At 44.7% G+C, this 26,985-nt stretch overlaps 1 protein-coding gene across 1 annotated transcript; it reads right to left on the bottom strand.

Moving 5' to 3' along the window:
* Positions 1-1,250: 1,250 nt before the first annotated feature.
* Positions 1,251-19,498, bottom strand: sgpp1b (sphingosine-1-phosphate phosphatase 1b). The gene is made up of 3 exons (XM_069152814.1): positions 18,355-19,498; positions 9,078-9,167; positions 1,251-3,260 (listed from the first exon to the last, which is right to left on the bottom strand). Exons 1-3 carry the CDS (start codon positions 19,210-19,212, stop codon positions 2,709-2,711), a joined length of 1,500 nt encoding a protein of 499 aa, XP_069008915.1. The 5' UTR covers positions 19,213-19,498; the 3' UTR covers positions 1,251-2,708.
* Between the last annotated feature and the right edge of the window lie 7,487 nt (positions 19,499-26,985).

Consider the following 26,985-nt stretch of genomic DNA (forward strand, 5'->3'; position numbering starts at 1 on the left):
CAGGTGCGAATGTAAATATGAAATCTAGGCGCAACAATGTCAGAAACACGTGGCATTATAAGGAAATTTATAATTTCTTCACCCAAAAACCAAACAAACAAACATTTATCAGACTGCAGCGAGACTGTTGGAAAAGTTTGCTTTTTTTCTTCATCCAAAACATTTTGGACCAACTTCTCCCTCTCTGCCCGGCTCCGAGGGGGGGGAGCAGTGCATTCTGGGAGCAGTGCATTAGTATAAAGGACAGTACCATAAACAAACAACAACAACAACAGCATACAGGTCCGATCGCCAGGCAAATTAAAACAAAGAAAAGTTTGGTTTTTTCCCCCCTCCTCGGTTCGGAGCACCTGAACGCTGCACCGACAGGGATAAAAAAAAAAAAAAAAAAAAGGTTATCGGAGTGCCCTGGAGCAAGGCACTTCACCCACAGGGGGTGGAAACACAGTGTGAACATCAAAAAAACAAAAACCCGACCTCAGACATGCTCAGTGGCCTTCACTTACACCCGTGCAGCTGGGAAATTTGGACTCTCCAGCAGGTGGACTCGCTTCGAAACAGGAGAGGCGTTCAGAGACAAAAAAAAAATCGAATATTTAAAACCCAAGACGGAAACGAATCCAAAAGCCTCGTTCAAGATAAAACATGTCGACTGAAGCCGTTTCAGGTGTTTGAAGGTTTTCCACTCAGCGGCCGTTCGGGAGCTTTCAGCCGCACTCAAACAGCTCCGCTACTGCTCACCGATCATCTCCGTGGTCTCGCCGGGTTTTTAGTGGTTGAAAGAAGGTTTATGAATCCCGGGAGGAGGACGAAGGAGGATGAAACCTAGTGGATACTCTATGAGATGAAAAAAAAACGTATCAAATAAAAAAAATAAAAAAAACCACATCTCGTACACGGAGCTCAGACGTTTGAGCACTTCAGCGTAGAACTGATTCTGCAGGCAGTTTTCTTGGCAACAGAAGATGGAAAGTGGTTATATTGTGCGGATGTGGAGCTTTTCTTTTTTCAGCAGCTGATCCGGATCCAAGAACCTCGACTCTTAACGCCGAATACAACTTCAGTACTGCTGGAAAATCTGATGCCACGATAGAGAAACAGACAAAAGTCTCCTAGAATCTGAATGAAATAACTTTTTCTTAAAAAAAAAAAAAAAATTAAATTAAAAAAAATAAAAAGATTGTATTTCAGTTTCACTTTATATTTTTAAAAAATGTCATTTTTTTCTTTTTTTTTTTAGATATGTTCTTAACAATAAGAAATAATTGTGTTGAAAAAAAATAGTCTTTGGAGAATAAAAAGTTGTAATCTTTAAGAAAAAGGGTCAAAATATTACCGGAATGAGATTTGCAGAATGTTGTTGTAAATCCTGAAAAAGTCGTGAACAATGTCGGAAAAAAAAGTTGTAACATTTCCAGATTGAAGTCAAAAAAATAAAAAAAAAATTTGATCTACAACATTTTTTTTTTTTTTTTTATTATTTAGTACATTGTTTTTCTCTAAACATTTAACCTTTTCATGTAAATGTTCCACTTTACGATGGAAATATTCAAACTTCAGAATAAAGTTTTGAATATTTCTGCCTGGTTTTACCAGCTGTGAGAAAAACGACTCCTTTTAAATGTATTATTTTCATCATCCTGAACCTTCACGTGTCTTCATCTCTGCCACCACCTCCTCCCGCCTGACACCAGCAGGTGAACCTTTCCTCCGCACAGGAAGTGGATCGATCACATCAGTCTCTAACAGGAAGTCAGTTTACAGTGTTTTTGTTTTTTACAGAATAAAATAAGATTATTAAAAAAAACAAACCCGCTGTACATCTCCCAAACAACAACTACTTGGTCGTACAGTATGTGCCCGGTCGGTGCTTTTTTTTTTCTTTTTTCTCCCTCTCCCATCAGCTCGAAGGGCGATCACACCTCACGTAACAAAGAACTTTAAACAAAGGGGGGGAGTCCGCTCCACCGGTGGGGGGGAAGGGTCAAAGGTCAAAGCATATGAATATTCCTCTGTCAGGATGAAGTCCCATACAAAAACAGGAATTGTTTTGAGACTGACGAGATCAAAGGTTAAGACGTTCCCGGGACAAAGAATCACAGAAAGATTTAAGACTGAAATTAAAACGGTCGACAAATCGAGCAGACGATCAGAAAAAAATAAAATAAGATCGATTCGGGAACTGGACGTCTTGCGGTCGCAGCTCCTCCAGTGTGTTCCTCCATCTTCTATCGTTTCAGCGTGAAAGTTTTCTAATCCAACGAGACGTTTTCGACAGCGCTGACACCGGCACTTGTCTGATTCTTTGTGTGAACTCTTAATAATAACAATAATAATAATAACAGCGTTAAAAAACAACAACCTAAAACACAAGGTGATCAATCAATAAGTGGTCATCAGCTGTAGTGGAGTGGAAAAGTGTCAAAGCGCTGCATCTGTGGATTTCACTTTTAAATAAAGAAGAGAACAGAGAGGTTTCAATCGCCACAGGTTGAACTGATGAAGGTCCGGCTGAAAAAAAAAAAAAAAAAAGAAAAAAAAAAAAAAAAGAAGTCTGCATCCACATCAGCTTTTCAGGCTTTCATTCACCTCCTTTGGTCCCGGACCGAGTCGTCTCCTTCTCCGGGTGAGAAGGAACCGATCCGGGAGCGTCGCCTCGCTGCTCTTCCTGGCCGGTGGCTGAGCAGGAAGTGGGAAGTAACGTCCGATCAGGAGAGCCGGACGTAGCTGAAGAGCAGCGGGACGAGGAAGAGCACGTTGAAGCCCACCGCCCCATAGACGATGTAGCGGTAGGGCAGCTCCACCTCCATGTGCTGCCGGGCCTTCCTCACGTCCCTGCTGGGCACCCCGAACACCCGGCACACCAGCGGGATGGTGACGGCCTTCATCAGCGCCCGCGTGGCCACCAGCACCGGCACGCCGACGACGAGCCGCAGCGCGGCCACGCCCACCAGGCCGGCGCTGAGGGCGGGCATGGCGAGCGGGAGCATGTCCGGCGTCGGGTCGGTCATCAGGCCCAGGTGGTGGTTGACGTGGGACGCCAGGGCCACGCCGGCGCCGGTGCCCAGGATCTGAGCCGTGTCGCCCCGCGAGGTGCTCCAGGTGTCCAGGGTGAAGGAGAAGAGGCCCAGGCCCAGGTGGAACGAGATGATGACCAGCGGGGCGTAGCGGCACGTCAGGTTGAAGCCGTCGATCAGGTCCAAGGCGGGCAGGAAGAAGAGCAGGATGAGGACGCTGTACAGGACGCCGGCCATGACGTCCTACAGGAGACAAGACAAACAGACACGGTGAGCGGATCGGAGCTGCTGCCGCCGCTGCCGCCGCCGGGCCTCGTCGACAGTTCTTCTTTCTCTTTGTCTCTAATCACAAACACAAAAACTAGACACACTCAGGCGTTTCGATGGAGGAGAGACAGGCCAGGTTAAAAAAAAAAAAAAAAAAGTTGGGATGTGTGAAGGTGAGAACGTGTTGAATACGTTACAATCTGTGATTTAAAGGCAGCTTAAACCAAATCGCACAAAATCCACACGAGTTTGAGGTTTCTCTGCTGAACTGAGCTCGTTAGCTTTTTTTTTTTATTTTATTTTTTTTCCGGTTGTTACCTGGTTCTGTTTTATGTTGTCAAAAATGACACATTTCTGTGCTTGAATATTTTGTATGTTCAGATCTTATCGCCTGCGTATTTACCAACTTTGGAGTTTCAGGATATTTTTATTTTTTGTGTGTACTCGTGCACAAGTTCTGGATCCGGCTGCTTTGCGTACGCTCGGTCCGCGGTAAAAACCTGACGTCACCCCGGTTACAAACCGAAGAGGCCGCGATAAATAAAGATACCCCTGCATTGAGTGAACACACGGCAGCAGAGCACCAGCTGACTCGGCAGTCCTTCCAACATGCCGGTGTGAACCATGAACACCGTGTTTACCGGGTAAGGACTTTTTGCTCTGTGGATATAAGTTATATATATAAGTTGAAGCGATCTTTGGACTCTGGCACAAAGGTCATCGGAGCCGTTTATCTACCGCCCGCAGCAGTAAAATGACAGGCGGCGTCCTGAGTCTGACTTTACCACAACAACAACACAAACAACTCTTGCTCAACTCGTGAACTAATGAACGCTGCGTCGTAATTATTTTTCAGAGGAAAAGAAAAACATAATTAGCCAGGGTGGAAAATAAAAGAAGAGAACCAACTCTGTTTTCTCAATAAATAGAAACACTCTTTCTAAATGAAGTTATGTCAACATATTTGCACAAACAAAGATGTTTTTGCAACATGTAGGTCACTTAATAAATACAAAATTAAATTCAGAAAAAAAACTACATGCTGTTTTTACATTATTTACAAACCAGCAGTAGGAAAACAAACATGGATCTGCTACTGAGGATCACGGCCTTATTGGTGTGTGTGTGAGAGAGAGACTGTCCACACACACTGTGTATGTGTGTGTGTGTGCCCAGTAGGTGAACACTGGAAAAGTGTGTATGTGTGTGTGTGTGTGTGTGTGTGTGTGTGTGTGAGAACTGTCAGGATGTGTGTGTGCCCAGTAGGTGAACACTGGAAAAGTGTGTGTGTGTGTGTGTGTGTGTGTGTGTGTGTGTGTGTGTGTGTGTGTGTGTGTGTGTGTGTGTGTGTGTGTGTGAGAACTGTCAGGATGTGTGTGTGCCCAGTAAGTGAACACTGGAAAAGTGTGTGTGTGTGTGTGTGTGTGTGTGTGTGTGTGTGTGTGTGTGTGTGTGTGTGTGTGTGTGTGTGTGTGCGTGTGTGTGTGAGAGAGAGAGAGAGAGACAGAAAGCGAGAGAGAGTGTGTGTGTGTGTGAGAGAGAGAGTGTGTGTGAAAGAGACTGTCAGGATGTGTGTGTGCCCAGTGGGTGAACACTGGAAAAGTGTGTGTGTGTGTGTGTGTGTGTGTGTGTGTGTGTGTGTGTGTGTGTGTGTGTGAGAACTGTCAGGATGTGTGTGTGCCCAGTAGGTGAACACTGGAAAAGTGTGTGTGTGTGTGTGTGTGTGTGTGTGTGTGTGTGTGTGTGTGTGTGTGTGTGTGCGTGTGTGCGTGTGTGTGTGAGAGAGAGAGAGAGAGAGAGAGAGAGAGAAAGCGAGAGAGAGTGTGTGTGTGTGTGAGAGAGAGAGTGTGTGTGAAAGAGACTGTCAGGATGTGTGTGTGCCCAGTGGGTGAACACTGGAAAAGTGTGTGTGTGTGTGTGTGTGTGTGTGTGTGTGTGTGTGTGTGTGAGAGAGAGGGAGAGAGAGAGAGAGAGAGAGAGAGAGAGAGAGAGAGAGAGAGAGAGAGAGAGAGAGAGAGTGTGTGTGTGTGTGTGTGTGTGTGTGTGTGAACACTGTAAGTGCACAGTTAACAGTGCGTCATTGTGCTGAGCTGCTGTTGTTCAGTGTTCACGTGGGTCTACTTTCCCCGGAGGACAAACCTTTGAAGGTTACTGTAACTCTACACTTGTCTCCATCCGCCGGCCGAACACCAGCAGGTCAGCCGCTCCTCACGGCTCTTAAAACAGCCACACGCTCATCCGTTCGGCTGCTTCAATGCGCGTCGCGGTCCTGATCTGACACTCGGTTAACGAACCCGTGCTGAGCCGCCAGAGCCTAAGCCGACGTCACATGGCGGCTCGTCGCCCCGCAGCCCGTAAACGACGGCACGCGATCCACCGTGAGGACGCATTTTACTGTCCGACCATTTAAAAAGGTGTCTCGGCAGCGAAATAAACCGACAGGGAAAAAAAACAACAAAAAAAAACCTCTCAGGAGAGATTTATCGCTTTATCAACCGCCTCTCCCGATGACATCTGGAAACAAACTTTCTCCTGTGCTGACACGAGCGAAGGGAACTTGAATTATTATTTATTAGAGAAGCGGTTATTGACAACTTCCTTTACAGATCCACTTTCTCAATTTACGGTCTTCGCCTTGAAAAATGTCAAGAACGAATGAAAATGCATTAAAAAGGAATTCTCTGATCAGAGAAGCTAAAACTGGAGAGGTAAGAAATTACTGATATGATTGACTGATCATAGAAATTGTTGCCAATTACTTTCCTATCAGTCGATCAAATTCGAACTCCTGTTACCGTCTGAATTCAAATTCCTGCAGATACCGTCCATTCAGACAAACAGGAGGTCTAAGACTGAACGTCTAATTTAAATACTAAGTGTAAAAAAATTGAAGCTGAATTTTGAGACTTTTTTTTTTTACCATTCAGGGAAGTAAATTATGCAAACGTTGGCGTGCGTTTGGAAATCAAAGGAAAACTTGGAACAGCTTTAAAACTCAAAGTGATGTCGACGTCAGTGGGTTTCCTGTTTTTCTGTTGATATGAACGTTTGCAGACACCTCCGAATTAAAAAATATTCCTCTGGTCTCGAGTGTTATTTATTGGGATTACGGGGCCTTATGGGGCCGTCTCGCCGTCGGAGTTGTGATCGCAGTAATGAACTGAACTCCCTCCCAGGAAATCTTCTTACTCATTAAACAAACGCTGGATTTTAATGTCTGCTTTTCGCCTCGCAGTTGTGGAGCTGTCGCTGCCGCAAACACGCTTCAGTCTGGTTGGATGCCGAGTCGCTCGGCGCACGGGGATGACTCAGGCCTGGTTAATGTGATTAACTGCTGGATGAATCTCCTTAAAAAGTTCCTCTCCGGGGCCAGACTTTGACAGTTCGAGGAGAAAAACACGGGGGTGGGGGGACGTTTTTCCCGAGCCGAGGCTTCCCCGATGGGATACGAGGAGATGCGGTGGGCGTGTGGCTCCGGTGGCGGAGGTCCGAACCCGCGACACGAAGAGCCCTTGAAGAAAAGCCCGTGATGTGGAGTCACCTTCTCTTAAGCTTTCTTTTCTGGAGGACGTCCGGCGCGCCGTAATCCGTCACTGACACAACCCTGACCGCGGAGACCGTTGCCCCCGGCGACGGACGGCCCAGCCCTAACAACGCACACCGGGACCGACATCATCTCCGAGCGAGAGAAAACCCCCGTACGGGGTTCACGTAACCGACGCGTGGACAGAAGAACCCACACAAACATCTGGGGAGGAACTGCGTACGGTAAACTGTAAGGAAATGCATCTAATAGTAGTTTTTATTCCAATATTGTGATCCGTTTACGTGAGGCTGCGTGAAGTTTGTAATTTCGGGCACGTGACTGCCCCCTGATTTAAGTCTGACAAGAGTGCTGCAGAGTAAAAGCAGAGTTTAGGCTTCTCGGGTTGTGCGCCTCCACCAACGTCCACTTTCTGTCCAGACTCTTATGGTAAAAGCAAAGAAGACATTAAAGGAATTCAGTAAAAAGCTTTTAAGTGTATTTTTAGGGGACATGAAAATTCAATCGTTTTTTTTACTTGACTGAATTAAAGTAAAGCCCAGTTCAGATCAAAGATTTGTGATTTTTGAACATCACAGGAACAGTTGTAACCGTGTGAACTGGCTCGTCTGAGCTCGACTCAAACCGGCTGACGGTGTTCACCTGAGAATGAGCTTCTTCTGTCAGCTGTTTGAGGAGGTCAGACACGTCACCTCTCTCAACAGCCAATCGGCTCGCAGCAAAGTGAGCCGGTCACATCAGACACAAACTGTCAGCATCAGTTTGTTTGATGAACACTTGTGTCTGCGTGACACGAGCCTTCTCTCGTTTGTTGATGTTTTGACCTATAGATAGCGCTCGATATGCTCGTGCACTATCCCTTCTTGCTGGTTCTATTTGAAGCCATCCGTCTGTTCCCTAGCAACATCTTCCAGCTTCTCCTGGAGGATCCCGAATCATTTTAATGAGATATATAATCCGTACCCTATATCTAAGGTGGAGCCCAGCCACCCCACGGAGGAGAACCCACTTCGGCCACTTGGAATGGAATGGAATTTCATGACCATTTGCCGGATGAAGACCCAGTTTAGGGTTCAAATCCCACTCAGGTCAACATGAATGTCGGTCGAAGGTCCAGTTAGTTACAACTGGAGCTGGTTGATTCATTATTGTGCGTTCCGTCTATTAAGGAATACTGTAATGCTTTAGAGCACCTGAGGGAGGGACACACACACACACACACACACACACACACACCCTGTTTGTCAAGACTGCACTCTGCTAACGTGAGAACAGCAGATACAAAAGGAAAAAAAGCAAGTTTTTGCAGGCACAGATATTCCTTAATAGCTTTTACACAACGGATTTTGGCTGTTCGTGGTTTCAAGAACTGACATTACATCTGCGCTGACAGATTCAGGCCTCGGCATGTTGGCGTGATGACGACTGGACCAGCCAGCGCAGGCAGAGAGGCTCGGCTCAACTTCGGGGTCCCAAAAGAAGCGAGAAGCGCTGAAAGAAATGCTGAAAAACGTACCATCCTCGTACATTTAACAGGATGTTACGAACCTCTCAGTGCGTATGAATGGAAATACACTCTGAGAACAGTGAACAGCTGATACAGACTTAAAGCCCTCTTAAAACGGTGTACAGAACTGCAGCGGTTCACCTGATAGATGTCGGTCTTTCCGCACTTAATCGCAGGAAATCGGCAGTTCAGATTTCACCTCTTTGAAAGGTTTCCTGTTACAAACCCCTCCTGACAATCGGAGCACACTACATTTTAAAATACCCGTCCATCCGGAAATATAGTTGCTCCCTCGCTTTAACCTACTCAGTTTTCTCACTGTAGAGTATTACAACCGTATTTCACCAGTTCACAGAAAGACTGGGAGAAGAGGTTGAACTCCGCAAAAAAACCCAAAAAAAACAGTACAGCAGCGTTGACCTCGAGTCGAGATGATTTTGTCACGTATCGACACCATGGTCACGACCAACGACCCATGTTGTGCGTGCATGTGTGGTCGTTCTGTGTGTTGTAACGTCTACGGTTACTCAAGCCGGCGTGTTCGTGACACCCAAACCTGCCGACGCGGCCGCTCGGCAGATACTTTTCCCCCCGCAGGTCAGATATCGTGTTCAAAAGGACTGGGGTGGCGCTAAAATTGCACTGCAGGTGGCGAGGCTGGCACCATGTGTGTGTGTGTGTGAGAGAGAGAGAGAGAGAGAGAGAGAGAGAGAGAGAGAGAGAGAGAGAGTATCACACTCACCAGGACTGAGTGCATGCCCATGTAGATCCGGCTGGAGCAGACGAGCAGACACCAGCAGAGAGCCAAGCAGAAGCCCAGTGTGGACGGGTACTGTGGAGGAGAACACGGCATCACACAGCTGATAATACACATCACTTACTGCCTCCATCGACTTAATATGCCCGATGGGATTACAATGATATGACAGACAGGTACCCGTAAATCTTCACGTTCGAGATGTTATAATCAAGCGTCAAGCTCCGGGGCAGAAAAACTGCAGCTCAGTCAGTTCCCACAGAACCTCGTGTTAAATTTTTTTTTTTTTTTTTTTTTTTTTTAAATAGCAGAAATAAACATGTTTATAGCCTCGCCCCGACAGCTAATTTTCCTGTTCCTGCACGGGGGGGGGGGGGAGTGTCTAACGATTAAATTGCTTAAAGTTATGGGTGGGGCTGCTTTGAGTGACAGGTGGGTGACATCACAGGTGGCAAGCGGCCTGCAGGCGTCACTCAGCCCGCTTCAGCTCCGCCCACACGCCACCTCAAGATGGAGACAGAGGGAGAAACTGAGCGCTTCAGGGAACGTCCGAGTGACGTCACAATGGTTGACTCCAGTTTCTATATACAGTGTTGTATATGCATATGTTTTTAAGTAGCAAATATTTCATTTCAGGTTGTCGGATTTTTTTTTTTTTTAACCCAAGAATGACGAGAGTTAGTGAGAGCATCCAACTCCAGAGAAAAAAACAGCTTCGCGGGTGTTTTTGAGCAAAGAAATGCAATGAAGACAGTTGAACAGTTTAAGAGCATCACACAGAATGTTTTTTAAATATTATTATTATTACTATTCATTTAAATGCAAATTTTCCACCAGTGTCCTCGAAGCTTCAGAAGTAATAAGCCACTAAATGTGTTCAGAGTGTGTGTGGAACAAAGCTGACACATCACTTTCCTTTATTGCTCCGTACTACTGATTAAAATGATAATCAATGTGTGTGTGTGTGTGTGTGTGTGTGTCAGCTACACCTTGTTCAGTAATCAGCGTGCCTTGATAAAAAAACAATGCACTGATAATCGTGCATATGATTATCTGCTAATGTGTACCGGACTCAAATGACCTCATAAATATTTCAGCAATTCTGCCGTTTCCTTATCAGCTGCAGTCGGCCTGCAGTGAAGAGAGGAGGGAGGCGCGTTGGTCTGTTGCCATACGGCCATTGCGCGAGACATTTAACAGAACTATTGAATAGATTAATTCAAAAATAACAACACGAGCTTGACAAATCACCAAAATGTCAATCAATGATCGCGGTAGTATCAGATAAGCTCACGCAGAGAGCTGAACAGCCGGAGGGGGAAGGAGGGAGGGAGGGGGCTCAGCTGAAAGAGAAGACAGATGACAGAGCGAGCTGCTTTGGTTCGCACACTTGTTAAAAAAAAAAAAAGCCTTTTGTTCTCCTGCGTGTCGAGATGACTCAGATTTCCTCTCGCGCACCAGAATTACGTTACAAATCCCACAGCGTCGCTGCGACTCCCGGCAGCCTGCAGGCGGTCGGAGATAAGGCGCTGCTTGATGGCGCGGCCTCCACAACATCCAGCGAATTACCCTGCTGCGAATAAAGCTGAAAGACATATTTGGAATATACGCGTTGAAACGATAGACGCCGACACCGAGTCGTAACCCGGCTTTCACGGCACCGTTCCTGTCGCCCTCCGCGTGTCGTGTCGAGGTTTGAAGACACCGGCAACGTTTGAAGACTTTCTGAGCTGTACCGAAGAGGCGTTCGGGGTCGAGCATAAATAGAACTAGAAAACTTGTATTTGTCCCCGTAGGGGAGGAGAAGGGGGGGAGGGGTTTGAAATGGTTTGCAGGATAAACTAATTTCATCACGTCTTCATATTCCTACACGCAAAATGACACGCGCGAGTCAACAATCAAGCACACGTGAGTGGACATGTCCACACACCTTGCACCAGAGACGGACGCAGCCGGACGTCCTACTTGATGTACGCACGCTTTTTGTTTGGAACCCTGTTGGCTTGTGGAACAAGTTAACATTTGGATCCGTTGTTTTGGTAAATAAAGGAGGACAGTTTTGATGGCAGATGGCAACAGTTTGAACGATGAGGCGAGGGGGTGCCTCCCGAAATGCTGTTAATCATTTATTAAAATCAGCCTGTCTCCGTAGATACATGCCATACTTGTTAACGGGGATTCCTAGCAGCGCACGGGGTTGTGAATACCGGTTCTTTCCGACAGACTGTTTCTGGGCCTCGGTGGCATTTCCAAAACCAACAGAAGGGAGGACACAAAGCCACGTTGACACAGTCAGGAGTTTAAGTTTTACGTGTGACGCCACGTGCTCAATAGAGTCCTTCCTGCAACCAGTTGTTTCAACGTAACCGAAATAAAAACGAGTGGCGAACCCGAACGACGGCCGTGATGACGTCGTGCAATCTAACGGCTCAACTCCAGCATCCACGTATTATATTTGATAAAATAAGGACACTTCTTTGGATCCGTGTTGCCCTCCGGATGAATGTTGTAACTTTAGTGATCCTCAATTATTATTATTTTTTTTTTTTTAAATCGCTAATACTTTGGTTCATGATGACATCCCTACAAAACTACTGATAACACCATCCGCCTCTGCTGGTGTTTGTTTTTTAGTTCTCAATCAAATGGTAAATCAAACTAAACTTCATACATACTTAAACCTTATACTCTCTAAACATCAGCCTGTGGTCCTGTTATTACTGTTAAAGCAAGAGGAGGGAAATAAAACACAGATGTTACATTATATTTTGGGCTCTTGACCTATTTAAGCAAAAGCAGCTGGTGCGGGTCTGGTTTTTTTTTTTGTTGGACTGTTGGACATGACTTCTCACACTATTTACATTTGAGCTATTCAGATTCTGAGTCAGCATTCAGGGACGAGACGCAGCAGCTCATCGGAGGCTGTTGCATCAGATAGGCGACCGCCTCTCCATTCAGAGAGTCCTGTGAGACTCTACAGGTGTCTCTTTACCCGCTGAGCTTCACTTTAAAGTGTCAGTTATACACTATGAGACCCCTTTTTCTTTTTTCTTTTTTTTTTTAATAAAAGCAAAACAAAACAAAAAAGCAGCTCAGAGCGGAGGGGAGGTGTTGGTTGACAATCAGGCGTCTTTTATGAGCGGATTGGCCGTGCGGCCGTGTCGGAACGCGCAGGTCAACGCTGTGTTTGGGAGAAACCCGCCGAATATCTAATGTGCGGAGATGCTGTCAGCAACGCGGACGGAGCGCGTGTCAACGAGGGCCTCACCGGCTGTGACCGCAGCAGCGGTCGCCTCATTCGAAGCTTCATGGATGTGGTAGTTGTGTGTGTGTGTGTGTGTGTGTGTGTGTGTGTGTGTGTGTGTGTGGCTTGTGGTTCTACGTGCGCTGCTCGTCGACTGTTAGCCTCAGTGTAGGCTTTGCTCCACACGACACACTGGAAATACACGCGCGCGCGCACACACACACACACACACACACACACACACACACACACACACACACACACACACACACACACACACACACACACACACACACACACATCCCAGAGCGCGCTGTGTGTTTGACTTGCAACACTGCCAAGATGTAAACTGGACGACTTTGAGGCTACGCACAAAACCAAAGTTGTGAATATCTCTTTTATGTTGGAATGCCGTAATACCACAATAAAAGGACCAGGCGCTGACCTAATTACTCATAAATCTATTACAGTGCGTGCTCGGGAACTAGAAAGTGCTGCTTCACACATTTGCAACTCAAGACAAAAAAACAAAAAAAAAGTGAAATTTAGACCCAGAAATCATGTAAAATTGTGGATTTAAACTGGCAGGTCACGACCTACTTCTGTGCATGGAAATCAGAGTACACGCGTATGTCTAAAACTCCCAAAATATTTCATACATGACCAAGAAAAGCAGCAGATTCTCACATTTCGATTAAGTGTTGGAGCTCCATTTACAACCTGAAGACGTCCAAATTAAATTGGAACTGCTCGTTGGAAAAAACTGCAGATTTAAAGTCAAGTTTAACTCAACTCTTTAAGTTAAATCTTAACCCAATTTACTTCGTCGTAAATAATGTTTTTACACTCACTAGCTGTTTTTAATGTGAGATTCATGTTTTTTTTTACTCTTATTAGCTGCTTTTACAGCATGATTTTTTTACTTTTATGATGTTGTTTTGATCATTTTAACCCGTTAAGCATCTTTGAGCATCCTGAAAAGCGCTAGACAAAATAAAATGTATTGTTATTAATTGTAAGGTATCTCCTTTATTATACATTTGAACACAAACATCACGACTGCAACCGCCTGCAGTCACGAGATTTGAACTTAACATAAAGTATTTGAATAAAATTCTCTGTCGGGAGTCCCCGTGTCGGAACAATTGGGAATCTGTACAAAAGTAACTCCGGGGGAAAAAAAAAATAAAAACGCAGTGCTGCAGCTTGGAAATGCGTTGCTGTGAAAGCCATTCACGCCTGCAGGAAAAGCTGCGGTGTTCCCACCTAATGTTCCTGCTCAGAGGAGGAAGTCTCGCACAAAGCCTGTTTACCAGATTGTTTTCTGTTCTGGGTCAACTGGACAACATCACGTCGCGGAACAGGGCGATACCACCGCCCTCCTGAACGCTTCTACTTATCTCCATCTCTTGCCCCTCGAATCTCATCCTGTCCACTCTCCTCTTATCTAATATCTCCTCTTTTCCCTACTTCTTGCCCTCTCCATCCCCCTCTTTTTCTTCCTCTCCGACGGCTCTTTTTCCACCCTGTCCCGTCCCCCGTCACCCCCCCCCCGTTTTAGTTCTTATCTTGCGCAGAGCGACATCTGGCCCGAGTTACCGTCTGAGCTGGAGGAGGGAGGAGGGCGGAGGGAGGAGGACGGAGGGCGGAGGGAGGAGGGAGGAGGGCGGTGGGATGGGAGGAGGACCGTCTGACATGCGGCCCATCCAAACGCAGACATTCCTGCTTTGCTCAGACGAGTCGGGCGGAGAGGTGATTCAGCAGGAAACCTCAGAAGGCGGCGACGGCGAAGTACAATGGGAGGAGGGAGCCTTCCTCCTCCTCCTCTTCCTCCTCCTCCCAAAACTCTCACATCCTCTTTTTGGTCTGGAGGACCAGCTGTTCTCTCAAGCTCCGTGGATCTTTTTTTTTACCATTTACATTTTTTCCTCAGTTTTATTTGCAGTCTTGACATCCACAGGAAGATATTGCACACGACGTTTCTGAGCTTCTTATTAACGACAGTACAAGAGGTCAAACAGAGAAATAAACTAAGCAAGAAGAGAAAACGTTTACAGTTCAGGAGCTGCAGTGTTTAATTCCACACTGAAGAAAGAGTTGTATTAAAATAGTGATTAATTCATTTGTTCGTCTGTCTTTAACATTAATGTTCAGTTGGGTTTTTTTTAATGACAAAACACATTCGATATTTTGTGATAGCTTTTGACTTGAAATATTACTGCTTGTTTTGCTTTGTTTTCCTGGTTGAAAACAGTCAAAGAATTTCTTTCATCACACTTTTTGTTGACAAAATGAAAGTTAAATGAAAGTTTGTTCAGTAAAATAGTTGACAACGCAAATGAAGCAGCATCCTAAGAGGCTACAAAAAGGGAAACCAACGCAGGAGTACCAACAACTGCAGTTCCTCAAATGGCCACTTGAGGCTGGCTCCAAAAGCGAGACCCCCATTTAAAATGTTAAAATGCATTACTTAGAGCAGATAGAAAAAAACAAACATGTTTAGAGGCTGGTACAAGAAAACGGTTTGGTCTCTGTTGCTGAATTTCAACAGTATTGAGACTTTAAGTTACGCAAAGTTTAGGGCAAAGCAATAAGGCGAACATAAGACAACCAAATTTGTGGTACGTAGCATCCTCACCCAAATCTACTCCGTGAACTGTATTCTATGGCTCCAGTGCAGGAGGATAATAAATGATCAAAAGTTGGACGCTTTTGCATCGTTTAGTTGTAACGCGCAGCAGACGTGTGGTGGTGGTGGCGGCGGCTGGGGTGTGCTGATCTGTGGGGAGTGAATGTGATAAAACTGCTGACAAGTCCTGCCATTCAACAGATTGTTCATCTGAAAACTCCTCTTGAAGGAGGATTAACAAGCCTGCAGAAAATCAGGCTTTCAGGTCTCGGGCACTTAAAAAAAAAAGAAAAAGATCTGGGCAAAGTTGAAGCATGAGACCAAAATAAATAAATCAGATTCAAACACCGAGGCTGAGGTCAACGTCTTATCTGGCGTGGCACACAAGCGAGTCAGCAGTTTTTATATTTTTACACCTTGAATTGATGCCGGCTTGTTCAAAGTGTTTTCAAATGTAGAACAGAAAAAAAAAAAGATTCGTTGTGACCGAGTATAATGTGACTAAGTCTTATCTCTGAGTCGCACACGGGAAGGTCAGGGGTTGTCTCGCTTATGTCCTCCTGTGGCAGACAGATGGTGGGGGGGGTGGGGGTGGGGGGCAGGCAGAGCGTCGTAAATCAATCGCACCCACTGCTGCGTATCGGACACGTTAAGCATTTCAAAACGCTGCGCTCGATTGGTGCCCATTTGTTTCAAAAAGAAAAAGGGAGCTTAGTGTTTAAGTCGCGAACAGCTTCGATCTTGCAGTGCGCTGGTTTCCCAACACGTACGGTTTGAACAACTCGGGTCCAACGGTCACATTTACGAGCATGGATCGAAGAGTTCAGAGATTGTTCCTCTTGGGGGCAGCGCCGGGATGTGCACGGAGCGGGAGGAAGCCTCAGCCTTCACGAGTGAGTATTCCCAGTTACGTCTCTTGAGAGCGACATCGGCACCGGAGTTACAGGCGGGGTTTTTTGCGACCGGAAACTTGAGCAGCACATAAAAATCTATCAAAAAAAAAAAAATATCGGGAATACTAGAAGACGACTTCTTTCTGCACTATGTAAATGTCATGTCAGGACAACAAACCAATGATTATTAGGAGACGACTATCTTCTGAATTAAATGTCTCGGTTTGTCTGACATCACTAATCGGTATGTTTTGTCATTTTTTTTTGCCCCCCCCCAATAAAAAAGTGCCCTAAAATATACTTTTAAAGAACAATCCACTGTCAAGGTGAGTTATCGAGTCATTTACAGTTCATCGACTCATTGATTAATCGTTCCAGGTCTTCAAGCACTTGATTTCCATGTCACACTTTTTTTCATATTTATAGGAAAGGTTTCCGCTGTCTGTTATTTCTGGAAGAATCATATGGACTTCCTGCAGTTGGCCGACCACATCCTTCGCTGTTGGCGAGACGATAGAAGCGGACTTCACGCCGCTTTACCGAGACCGCGCACGATGCAGTGTTGTTCCTCCACACTGAATAGGAGGAGACGAAGAGACGACCAACAGACAACGGCTTGTGAAAACCAAATTCCTGCGTGAATGTCGTTCCAGTGGCTCCAGGATTGACCCATCGAAGTAAAGCGGTTGTCTGTCTGAAACCAGATTTATGTCTCAAATGGGAAACAAAAAGCTTTGAAACGTCCCTTTGCTGCATTTTTTTTTAATTTTTTTATTACAAATAGAATAAAGGTTGCACGACTTTGAAAGTGGACTTCAGACAGTATTAAGGCTTTACGATGTCTAACAGGCTCTTACAGCACTAAGAAGTGCAAAAAAAACCCAAAAAAACAACAGAGAATAAAGAGACTCGGCGTTATCTGCATGGTTTCGCTTCATTTTCAACTTCGGCAACGAACCGAAGCCGGAGAATCAGAGGGCCCAGTTCAGCATCATCGTTTACGATCCAACTGAAATCTTTCTTTTCTACCATGAAGAGCAGCCGGTTAGGATAAATACTTAAGAGCATTTTCCCTGAGTGTGGAAGACTTATATATGCAATTTAAAAAAAAAAAAAAAAAAAAAAAAAATGCAGTTTCACATCATTATTTCCACCAAATTGGTGTAAAAACTCTCCAAAAAAATGTAGAAAGAGAATAAACAAACAAAACCTAAAAAGCTTAAGGCTCAAACTGGCCAAAGTGCACCGGCCTCCAAATATTAATGCTGGGAAAAGTAATTTAGTCGGTTTTGATGTTCTCCACAACCATCTTACTTTCATTCAGCTTGTAAGCCTTCTTACGGCAGGACGAGCCCCCCCCCCCGCCCGCTTTTGATGCTGTTGTATCCGCAGTGAGCTCGCGGCCACCGCAGCCTCGCAGCTGTAACAGGCTGCTGTCGCTGTATCCGCTGAACCGAGTGCTCTCTGAGTGGTAGCGACGCGGCCTCGGAGGGCTGAACTTCAGACGGGAGGAAGTCTCAGCGAATCCTGCGGGAAGAGCCGGCACGTGTTCGCTTGTCTTCACGCAGCGGAAGAAGATCACATGACGGATCAGAGGTTTGACCTCGGATGAGAGCACGTTGAGGCGTCCGAGCGAAAACCCCCTCAGTCTCGAGCTGATGCGACTCTTTTAATTAACTGATAAGCTGACAAGACTATTAATAATCAGTAAAGAAAGAAATCCCCCCCCCCCCCAAAAAAAAAAAAATGGACTGCAAATGGAAAATCTTTGGCTTTGGACTGTTAGGGGCTTGGACGTTAATTGTGTTGGACTTTTTTTTTTTCAGGTTGTTTTGTACCCAACAAAGAAATAAATAAGTAATAATTAAATGCTCCAAGATGATCTTTGGATATCCAAGTTTGACCAATAAATGACCAATTAATTCATATTAATGTAGGTATGAATGGAGGGGTTGATGGTTGTTCTTTCCAGGAAATATCTTTGGAAATCATCTAGAAAATTACAGATCTGTAAAATGAAGCATTACCAAATGTTCTGTTAATAACCACTGTTGAATAATTTAGCAATAAATGCAGCAGATCTCAACAGAATAAGTCTGGTGTGGTGCATATCATTTAGATAGTCGGCCTAATATTCGTTTCATCTCGTGTTCATGCAATAAAGGCGCACGAAATTATATTGAGAAAAGAAAAAAGCAGATTGGATTTTGTCCAGTGTTTCCAGAGAGGCACTTCTAGTTTCACCCCACTGCTTCCTCTTTACTCTGTTCAAGTGAATTGCACCGACATGAAAAAAAAGGAGAAATTAAAACACAAACCAGATGCAATAGGGAACTTGCTCTGTTTGCTCTGTGGAAATGAGGAGGGAGAGGCTCCTTACTTCTCCATATTCACATTATTTAGCAGCGTGACAGCGAGTGTGTGTGTGTGTGTGTGTGTGTGTGTGTGTGTGTGTGTGTGTGTGTGCGCGCACGCGCGCGTGCAGGTGTACTTTACCTCCCAGCGGCCGATGGTCATGAAGACGAGGGAGAAGGGGATGGCAGTGCCCGACATGGCGTGTGTGGACGGCATGCTGTACTCCGAGTTGTAAAACATCTCCACTTTGACCACAGGCGGTGATGCGGGCCGGGACCAGCCGATCACATCCTTGGTGCACTGCCCCAGGTACATGACCCAGACCCACACCATGATCAGCCGCCTGCTCACGAAGGCGTCCACGTTCCACATGAGGAAGGGGAAGAAGATGATGTAGAAGGACTCGTTGCCCAGCTCGGTTCCGTTCGTGAACAGGTAGTACAAGAACCGGTTCTCGATGTGGAACTCCTGCCCGGCGTCGCCCGTTAGAGAGTTTTTGCGGAGGGGCTTCACCGTGCTGCCACTCTCCCTCCTCTCGGCTGCCCCTGAAAGGTCCGGCCCGGTCCCGCTGCGAGCCTCCTGACCCGCGGCTGAAGCCCTGCCGAGGCTGCTGCCCACACCGACCGTTGCACCCGCGCCGCTCGCCGGGGACACTGCTACCCCGTTCTGGGGGAGATTTTCACCTTCATCCGTGAGGTTTGTCGTTACGTTGGAATCCGTTATCCTCTTCCGAAGCCCAACTGCTGCCGTCTGTACGCTCCCCCCTTCCCCGGCTCCAAGGACAGCAGAGTTTTTACTCTCACTTTCCCCGGCGATGTGACCATGGCAAGCCCCGTTGTTGTGCGACCGAGTCCGGTCCGCTGCGTTACTGCTGCCGGTGGTCGTACCGCCGGCAGAGACGGTTCGAGAAAACGTCCCCTGCACACCACAAATGTTCTGAAAGCGGGCGACGAGGTGAGGGTCCTGGAGGTAGCGGAACCGCTCCTTTATTTTCTCCATGTTTCACCGGGTTTAGCGACTCCCACACAGCCGAGAGGAGGAACACGAACTCCGCTACTTTCCCCAAACACTGATGCTAGCTCCCCGGCTAACGTTAGCGAGCTAACCCGTGCATAAAGGCAGAACGGCGCTCAGAAGTGAACCCCGAACCGCTTGAAAAGTACACCAAGTTATTACAGCGACTGGTATTACTCAAAAAAGAAGAAGAAGAACCGTTTCCAGTGAGGCGATAACGGATAAACCGAACCGGATGACTCCTGGACCACAGAGCCCGGTTGCATTCAGTGTCCCGCTATCTGCAACTGACAGATCCAGGGAGCAGGCTGGGGAGCGCGCCTTCCCGTGTTGCCTTCTCGTGCTGTCGGAATTTGTTGTTAATAACGTTTTAAAGGGAAACAAAAATTCTACCTTTAACTTAATTTAACGTAAAGTTATACTTTATCAGTCATTTACGCAAAAAAATAAATAAAATCAAATAAATTTGATAAGATAAAACTTTTAAAACACATTTTTATCATTTATAGCTTCGTATATGGGCTTAGACGTAGACCTATGTTCTACTTCATTTTGTCACAGCACATCGTGGGAGCACGTGAATGCAACAGTGTCTCACGCGCACGTGCACATGACGTCAGGGCGCAACGTGACCGCGCTTTGCCTGTAACAACAAACTAGATTAGATAGATAGATAGATAGATAGATAGATAGATAGATAGATAGATAGATAGATATGACTACTGCTTGTGCTGCTACCCAAAGAAACACATACAACATTGTCACATTACATACTTTATTTGATAATTGATTACCTGAAAAAAGTTGAATGGCCCTTTTTCAAAATAGTTTTTCTTAAATATGGAATATGCATTTTCATCAAAATATAAATTCTGAATTTAAAATACCAAGCTTCTCTTTGATAGTTGCCTTTTGTTTTGTTGCTGTTGTTTTTCTTTTCTTTTTCCCACTGTAGTGATTGTTATCAAGATGCACATTTTATAAACTCCCTTCACAGAGACTAAACACTCATAAACACAGAGCAGAGAGAGAGCGACACTGAAAATGGACAAAACATCAATCGCGGTCGTCATCCATCAGATTTGTCAGCTTCATAAAGCACGCGTGGTGCCACGTTAAATAATACAACATGCCTTGACATGTCAGCTAATCTCAGTCCCCTGTGAAAACATTGCAGCTGCTGCTTTGAATAGCAACAAAATATGGAATGCAATTTAAAGGTGCTCTGCTCTCTGAAAATCAACATTAAAACACCACAATGATGAAATAAAAAAAAAACCCAAATTGGTAAAGAGAATATGATGACATTGTTCCTCTTTTTTTAAGCCACACACAAAAAACATGACTTCTTTTGTCATCTTAAAGGGGAAACGAAGAGCGATGCCACTTCTTTTTTTTCTTCATTATAAGCACCATAAACATTTAATATATGCTTTAATGTATCTGTATGCATACTTCTATGAGGCCATTACAACCGTATTTTACTACAGATTCATCTACCATGTGTACCCACCAGAAGGATGAGTTGTAGTTGTTGACAAATACATTAATAAGCACTTGTATCTGCTTGCAGTTACATTTTTAAGCAATATATTTATTTCTTATAAATGCTAAATTGGGGTGGGGGTTGAAATAAAGCATTATGTTTTCTTATCCTCGCAGATTTGAACACGAGCCACTAAGAGACTCTTTAAGATGATTTTTCTCTCTTTTTTTTTTTTTTACCAGCAGAGGACAGCACAGTGCTGCAAAATGAAAATCTGATCACAGGACATCAAACGCAGAGAGGAACGGGTCCTCCCACAGGCAGTAAACGCACCTCAGGGAATGAGTGACTTCGAGCACTTCATAGCATGAAAAGTTCACACGGTCCAGGGAATGTTACACAGAATATTTCATAAATCACACAGTAGCATAAAAAAAAAAAAAAAACATAACAGAAGCATATCAGCTAACATTCTCCACGCAAGCCAAGGTGCATCAAAAGAAGCCTGCTGTCTGTAAATCCCTGAATGCGCTCACACGTCACATGAGCAACAATAACAATAAAAGTCAATAACACAACAACAACAGCAAAAAAAATTAAAAAGAAAGAAAATAAAAATCAAAGTAATGCCGCCTGCTTCAAGTCTCTCGTATTTGCACAAACGGCAGAGAGCAGTGACGCAGCAGCAGCAGCAGCAGCAGCTTGACATCGGCACCAGAGAGCCTGCTGATCCTGAGGCAGAAGAAAGACTCTCTCAGCTTCTTGAATCCACCGCCGCCTCTTAGCAAGGTGAAGAGAGGAGGCGACGTCCCGCCGACGCACGAAACAGCCCACCACCCGTCCCTCAGAGGATGTTAAAGAAGCGGTGAGCGGCGGCAGCATTTTTTTTTTCCTCCTGTGGATTCTGATCAAACAGGTCACGCCGTGTGACGCGGACGTCCCAGCTTTGAACAAAAATAAGAGGACCCTGTCGGTGAGGATGGGGGAGAGTCAGCCGTTGTCGTCCAGGTTGTACAGGAGGACCTGGTGGTTCGGGGCGAGGCCCGGGCAGGTGCCCAGGCCGTACAGGCAGCCGGCTGTCGGGTAACAGGGCACCAGCCGGTAATGCTGCAGCTCCTCCAGGCCGAACGGCGGGGAGCAGCAGTCTGTCACCAGGACCTTCACCCTCTTCCTGTCCGGGTACATCAGCCTCCGCTGCCCCCTTTCCCCGAGGACCTCCTCCTCTTCTTCTTCTTCCTCCTCTACATCATCTTCTTCTTCTTCCTCCTCCTCATCCTCCTCCTCGGCCTCCAGCTCCTCCTCCTCATGGTGGATCTTCCTCAGCAGGTTGTTGATGAGGACAGAGCGCCGCAGGTAGGCCTCGGGGTCCTCCAGGAACCTCAGCTTCTCCAGGGAGAGCTTCAGGATGCAGCTCCGGTCCTCCTGCAGTATCAAGTGCTGCGAGTGGCGAACACAGAGGCAAGCAGATCAGTTTGTGCTTCTGTTATAAAATATTATCCTGAGCAGGCTAGAGGGATGCCAGCTTTGATCTGTCGCTCATACAAGCAGATTGAAGAGAGGAGTCCCAGAGCTGCAAAGAAACTCATGATTTTCTTGCCAGGACGTCGGCAGATAATCAGAAAAAGACTCCAATATGTACTCTGACAGGAAGTTTTTGTTGTAACCGACTCTTCAGGATTACAGGAACTGCACTAGGTCGGTTAAAATCATATCTGTGATATACATTTTTAATGTGTTCATGACAACAGTGACTACTTCCAAGCGCGTTAAAGTTAGTTACGGAGTCCCACTAGGTTCGGTGCTCGGTCCCTTTATATTGATCTGTGAAACTGGATGAAACAAATCAGTTGGTGAAACTTCAAGAAATGTCTGAAAGACATCAAGGCCCGGATGATGTTTTATCTTTAAATTCAGACATTGTATGTGGTCTTAAACACTTTAGAAATTCTTTATCCAATCACAGACTTACTTACTTTTGTCAATTTAATCAGACATAAAGAAACTCTCGACTGCTTTCTTTCACCTACAAAATATCGATAAAATCTGGAGAATCATGAGTCAGCGTGACACAGAGAAGTTGAACCATGAATTTGTCACTTCCAGGCCATATAACTGGAATTCCTTGTTGTCAAAATGTCTGCAGTTGATTCTGAATTTTCAGCGAGAGATCATATTTCTCCATTTTTAGCTTCTCTTCTTCTTCCTCCCAGAAAATAAAGAATTGGAAAGTTCTTCTGATGACTTACAAAGCTCCTAATGGCCAAGCTGCGTCTTATCTCGAAGATGTTATCGCACATCGTATCGTCCTAACAGAGCTCTTTTCCTCTCAGGGTGACGTCCTGCTCGTAGAGTTTCATTCAGGCCTCTCTCGCGTGGCTCCAGCTCTCTGCTTCGGTTTCGGGAGGCAGACATGTTCTCTTACTTTTAAGATGAGGCTTATAACTTTCCTTTTTAATAAAGCTCAGCTGCCTCTGGTGACCTTGAGTGATCCCTAATCACTGCAAAGGTGTCACTTCAGTTATTCAATTTATTCATCAGACCAGTCCAAAAAGCAAAACGTCAGAAACATAATTCAAATTAAAGAAGAAAAAAGAAAGAAAGAGGCTCTTACTTTTTGAAAATATCCATGTAGGCCTCCGTGTAAATCCTCCTCCTCCGCATATTTCCTCTTGAAGTAGGCAACTTTCGACGTAGTTGAATGGTTTGGTCTCTCTCGCAGGGAAGGGGGCTGCTGCAGGCCAACGAACCAGAGATCAGAGCGCAAATCTAACCGAGGAAATTATGAAAAACACTCAGATTAGTTACAGTGTACGGCAGCTTCATGTCACATGACCGGGATTACCTGCTGCCGATGGTCCACAGCCGGCACTCAGCTGTCTGACCGCAGTTTAAATCAGAGTCGATCTGAGCCTCCACATCGCCCTCAGAGTCCTGCAGGGAAACAAGCAGAGAGTGAGGAAGAGGAGGAAGAGGAGGAGGAGATGGAACCAAAATATCTGAGCTTGAACACGGAAAGTTTACAGACTGCTGAGAGAGGATGTGGCTTGAAATTAAATTTGATCTTCATTTTGAATTTTTTAAATCCGAAACTGACATTTTTGTAACCTCAATATTTGCTGCTTGACTTTTGTGTCTGAACAACGATTCAAAGTTATTTACTCTCAAGTATCACAGCTTGCTGACGGCCATAAAGTTTTAACCTGAGATTTAATGACCGGGTGAGCACAAGGAAACACTAACAGTTAACAACTGCAAGCAGGGGAGAAATAAATTAATGAATAAGCGAATGAATGAATAAATAAATAACTAAACCTAAAAGTGACAATTAAAACTAAACCTAACCTTGAAATTAATCTTAGAATTTAAATTTAAAAATAAAAATAATAAAAGCTGAGATGAAAAGATAGAAAATATTTTTTTTCTTAAAATGTTGAAAAAAGGGAGAAAAGGACAAAGGTAAAAGATCAACAAATAAATAATAATATATAATTCAATGAGATAAATAGTGAAAGGTGAGAAATTGAAAAATAACTAAATAAAAAAATTTATGTTATTTATCTATTTATTTAAAATGTGACATCTTTTATTCAAGGTTTGAATTCTTTAAATAATGTATCTGTTTCCACTCAAACACTTTGCCTGCGGAATAATGTCCCGCTTTGATCCTCCATTGTTGTCACATGATGTTTTTGCTGAATGTATTTGGAGATGTGTTATCCAAAATCAGCTCATCAGAATTGAAGAGAGCGCGTGAGTAGCAGAGATTACAAGGTGGCGGGTGTGCGTGTGTGTTTGTGTGTGTGTGTGTGTGTGTGTGTGTGTGTGTGTGGGTGCTGTTATTTAAAATGCCATAAATCAATCATAAACACAGAGTGGGAAGCTCTGTGGTTGCGAAACATTTCACGCCGGCTCTCCTGAAGCTGCTGCAGTGACTCACACAGTTTTTAACATCCAACAGCAGAATGATGCCCGCTGATGGACGCATGAACAGAGGGGGGAGAGAGGCTGCGTGGGAAGTGTGTGTGTGTGTGTGTGTGTGTGTGTGTGTGTGTGTGTGTGTGTGTGAATTGCATGCAGTATTTGTATTTCCTTTGACAGCAAGTATTTTCACTAAAAGCAGAAATACATTTGATCATAACTTTGTTCATTTTAAATGTGCACATATTAAAATCTGGCTCCACAATGAAAGCTCTTTTTTTTTTAGAGTTTGTCAGCAAGCCTACATAAATCGCAATAAATAGAATCTCTTAACCTCCAATCATAATCAATAATTTGCATGTCAGACACAGATAGGTGCAGTAGGACCGGAACACACCAGCACTTTCACCATAACCGAAACCTACATGAGCTGCTGTGGCTCAGTTATCCCTGTTAATGATGGAGAAATCACACCTGAAAACAAATTTATATGCTGTTTTCAGGGTTAAAACTACTTCATTTTACATTACATGTCATCAAAACATAAACTTTTCCACTGGTTTTGTAGGTTCTCTATATTGTATGCAGACTTTCTCGTTTATCAGCGCGGCTATATTTTGAAGAATTTTTTTTTTTTTACTTCATGTAAAAGCACGTTGCCTCCGTTTAAACGCTGCGATACAAACACATGCCAGTTTAGAAACGATTATCTGCCGTTTTAAAACTAAAACTTCCGCGTCTTACCTTCAAATCGGCGGTAAATCCCGGTTAAAGCTCCTCTCTTTCCTCTCTTGTCCTCTCCGCGCGACATCCAGCGTCCTCACTCCGATCCGACGACGCTCGAGCACGGAAGTCGCAGCCTGCAGACAGACAGACAGACAGACAAGACGGACGGACGGACGGGCGGAGAGGGAGAGCTGCAGCTCCTCTCAGGGTGAGACGCTCACTGCTCTCCAGACTCCTAAAATATCCCGTTCACAGCAACAAGAGACAACACACACGGCTCTGCGCGCGCCCTCATTGGTCCTCGCGGAGGCAGATGTTTCCTGTTGCTAGGAGACTGAGGAAGCGCGGCGATGACGCTCCAGCGTCGGTCCTCCTCTTCCCGCATCCAAGCAGCGTTGCATGGCCTCTGCTCTGTCCACCATCAGGCAACTTTTCAGACTCCAAAACTACATCCATGTTGATTTTCTTTCTGTCACTCAGGAGTGTTTTTTTTTTTTATTTTTTTTTTTTTTTAAAACATTTTTTATTTCCAACTTTTAAAAGCCCTGACAGAAAAAACACGCGGATTTTCACGTGCCAAAAACACATGTGATTATGCACATGTGAAACATGTATTTTCCCTGTTGGAGAAAAAAATTGGTTTTAAGGCAGAAGCATTTTCATAACTTTTCCACATATTTCTCCCATGTTATCATATACTGCAACATGTGGTAAACGTGTCAATACATGTAAACACAGGAAACTCGTGGGTTTTCTTTTCTACAAGGGAGGAGGACATGGTTTTAACCTGAAGTTTTGGGATTTTTTTTCCCCAGTTCAATTCAATTTGGCTGTTTGGTTTGTTCATGAGTAAAATAAATAAATAAATAAATGAATAATTCAAATACATTTTATTCATATTCAAAATGCAGAATAGCCCAAATTTCCAAAACGTTGAGAAAAAAAAGTTGAGCAAGTAAAATAAATACATTTCAAAAACGAAGTTTGAAATGAAAAGATACTGCACTGTATCATGCTGAAATACCATAAATCACAGTAAATATTAGGAAAATGAACTGCAGAGTGTAGTAAATTCACTATGAACTGATTAATTCATCTCAAAAAGTGCCTTTATGTGCCACTTTATAAAATAAACACTGGGTAAATGTAGCTGTGTATCACCAATTTGTATTTTCAAAGCTATTTTCAAAGGTTCGTGGACTTGATCTAAACAGCTAATAAACAAGCTGCAAATCCATGTTTGTAGGTTAAATCGAAGGCATCTGTTGCCAAAGATCAGATTAAGCTCCCTCAAAATACTTAAAAAAACAAACACAAGATAGTTTCCCTAATCCCTAATCCACTCCGTGGGATTTCCTCTCGAGTGTTTCAGACAGATTTAAAAATGGGAAATCTCTACCGCCAATCACAGGGTGGGGAACTGTTGTTTTTCACAATAACAGCCTCCTTTTTCAGAATGAAGACATCTGAGCGGAGCTCAGAGAAGAGAGGAAGACCCCAAAAAAAACAAAAAAAAAACAGATGGCAGGCAGACGTTATCACAGCAGGGTTCTTCTGGGTTTTATTGGCAACGACAAATCTTGGTACAAAAAGTGCTTTCTGGGTGCTCAGCATGCACGGCCCAGACC

The sequence above is a fragment of the Embiotoca jacksoni genome, unplaced genomic scaffold (assembly GCF_022577435.1).
Source record: "Embiotoca jacksoni isolate LCO1_2020_lvr unplaced genomic scaffold, fEmbJac1.0.p SCAF_18, whole genome shotgun sequence".
In the NCBI taxonomy this organism is placed as follows: domain Eukaryota; kingdom Metazoa; phylum Chordata; class Actinopteri; family Embiotocidae; genus Embiotoca; species Embiotoca jacksoni.

Excerpts from the sequence above, each read along its gene's own strand:
- sgpp1b (XM_069152814.1), bottom strand. The coding sequence starts at position 19,212 with ATGGAGAAAATAAAGGAGCGGTTCCGCTACCTCCAGGACCCTCACCTC. Across the intron at positions 9,168-18,354 it reads TGACCATCGGCCGCTGGGAG|TACCCGTCCACACTGGGCTT; the intron begins GTAAAGTACACC and ends TCTCCTCCACAG. Across the intron at positions 3,261-9,077 it reads TGGGCATGCACTCAGTCCTG|GACGTCATGGCCGGCGTCCT; the intron begins GTGAGTGTGATA and ends TGTCTCCTGTAG.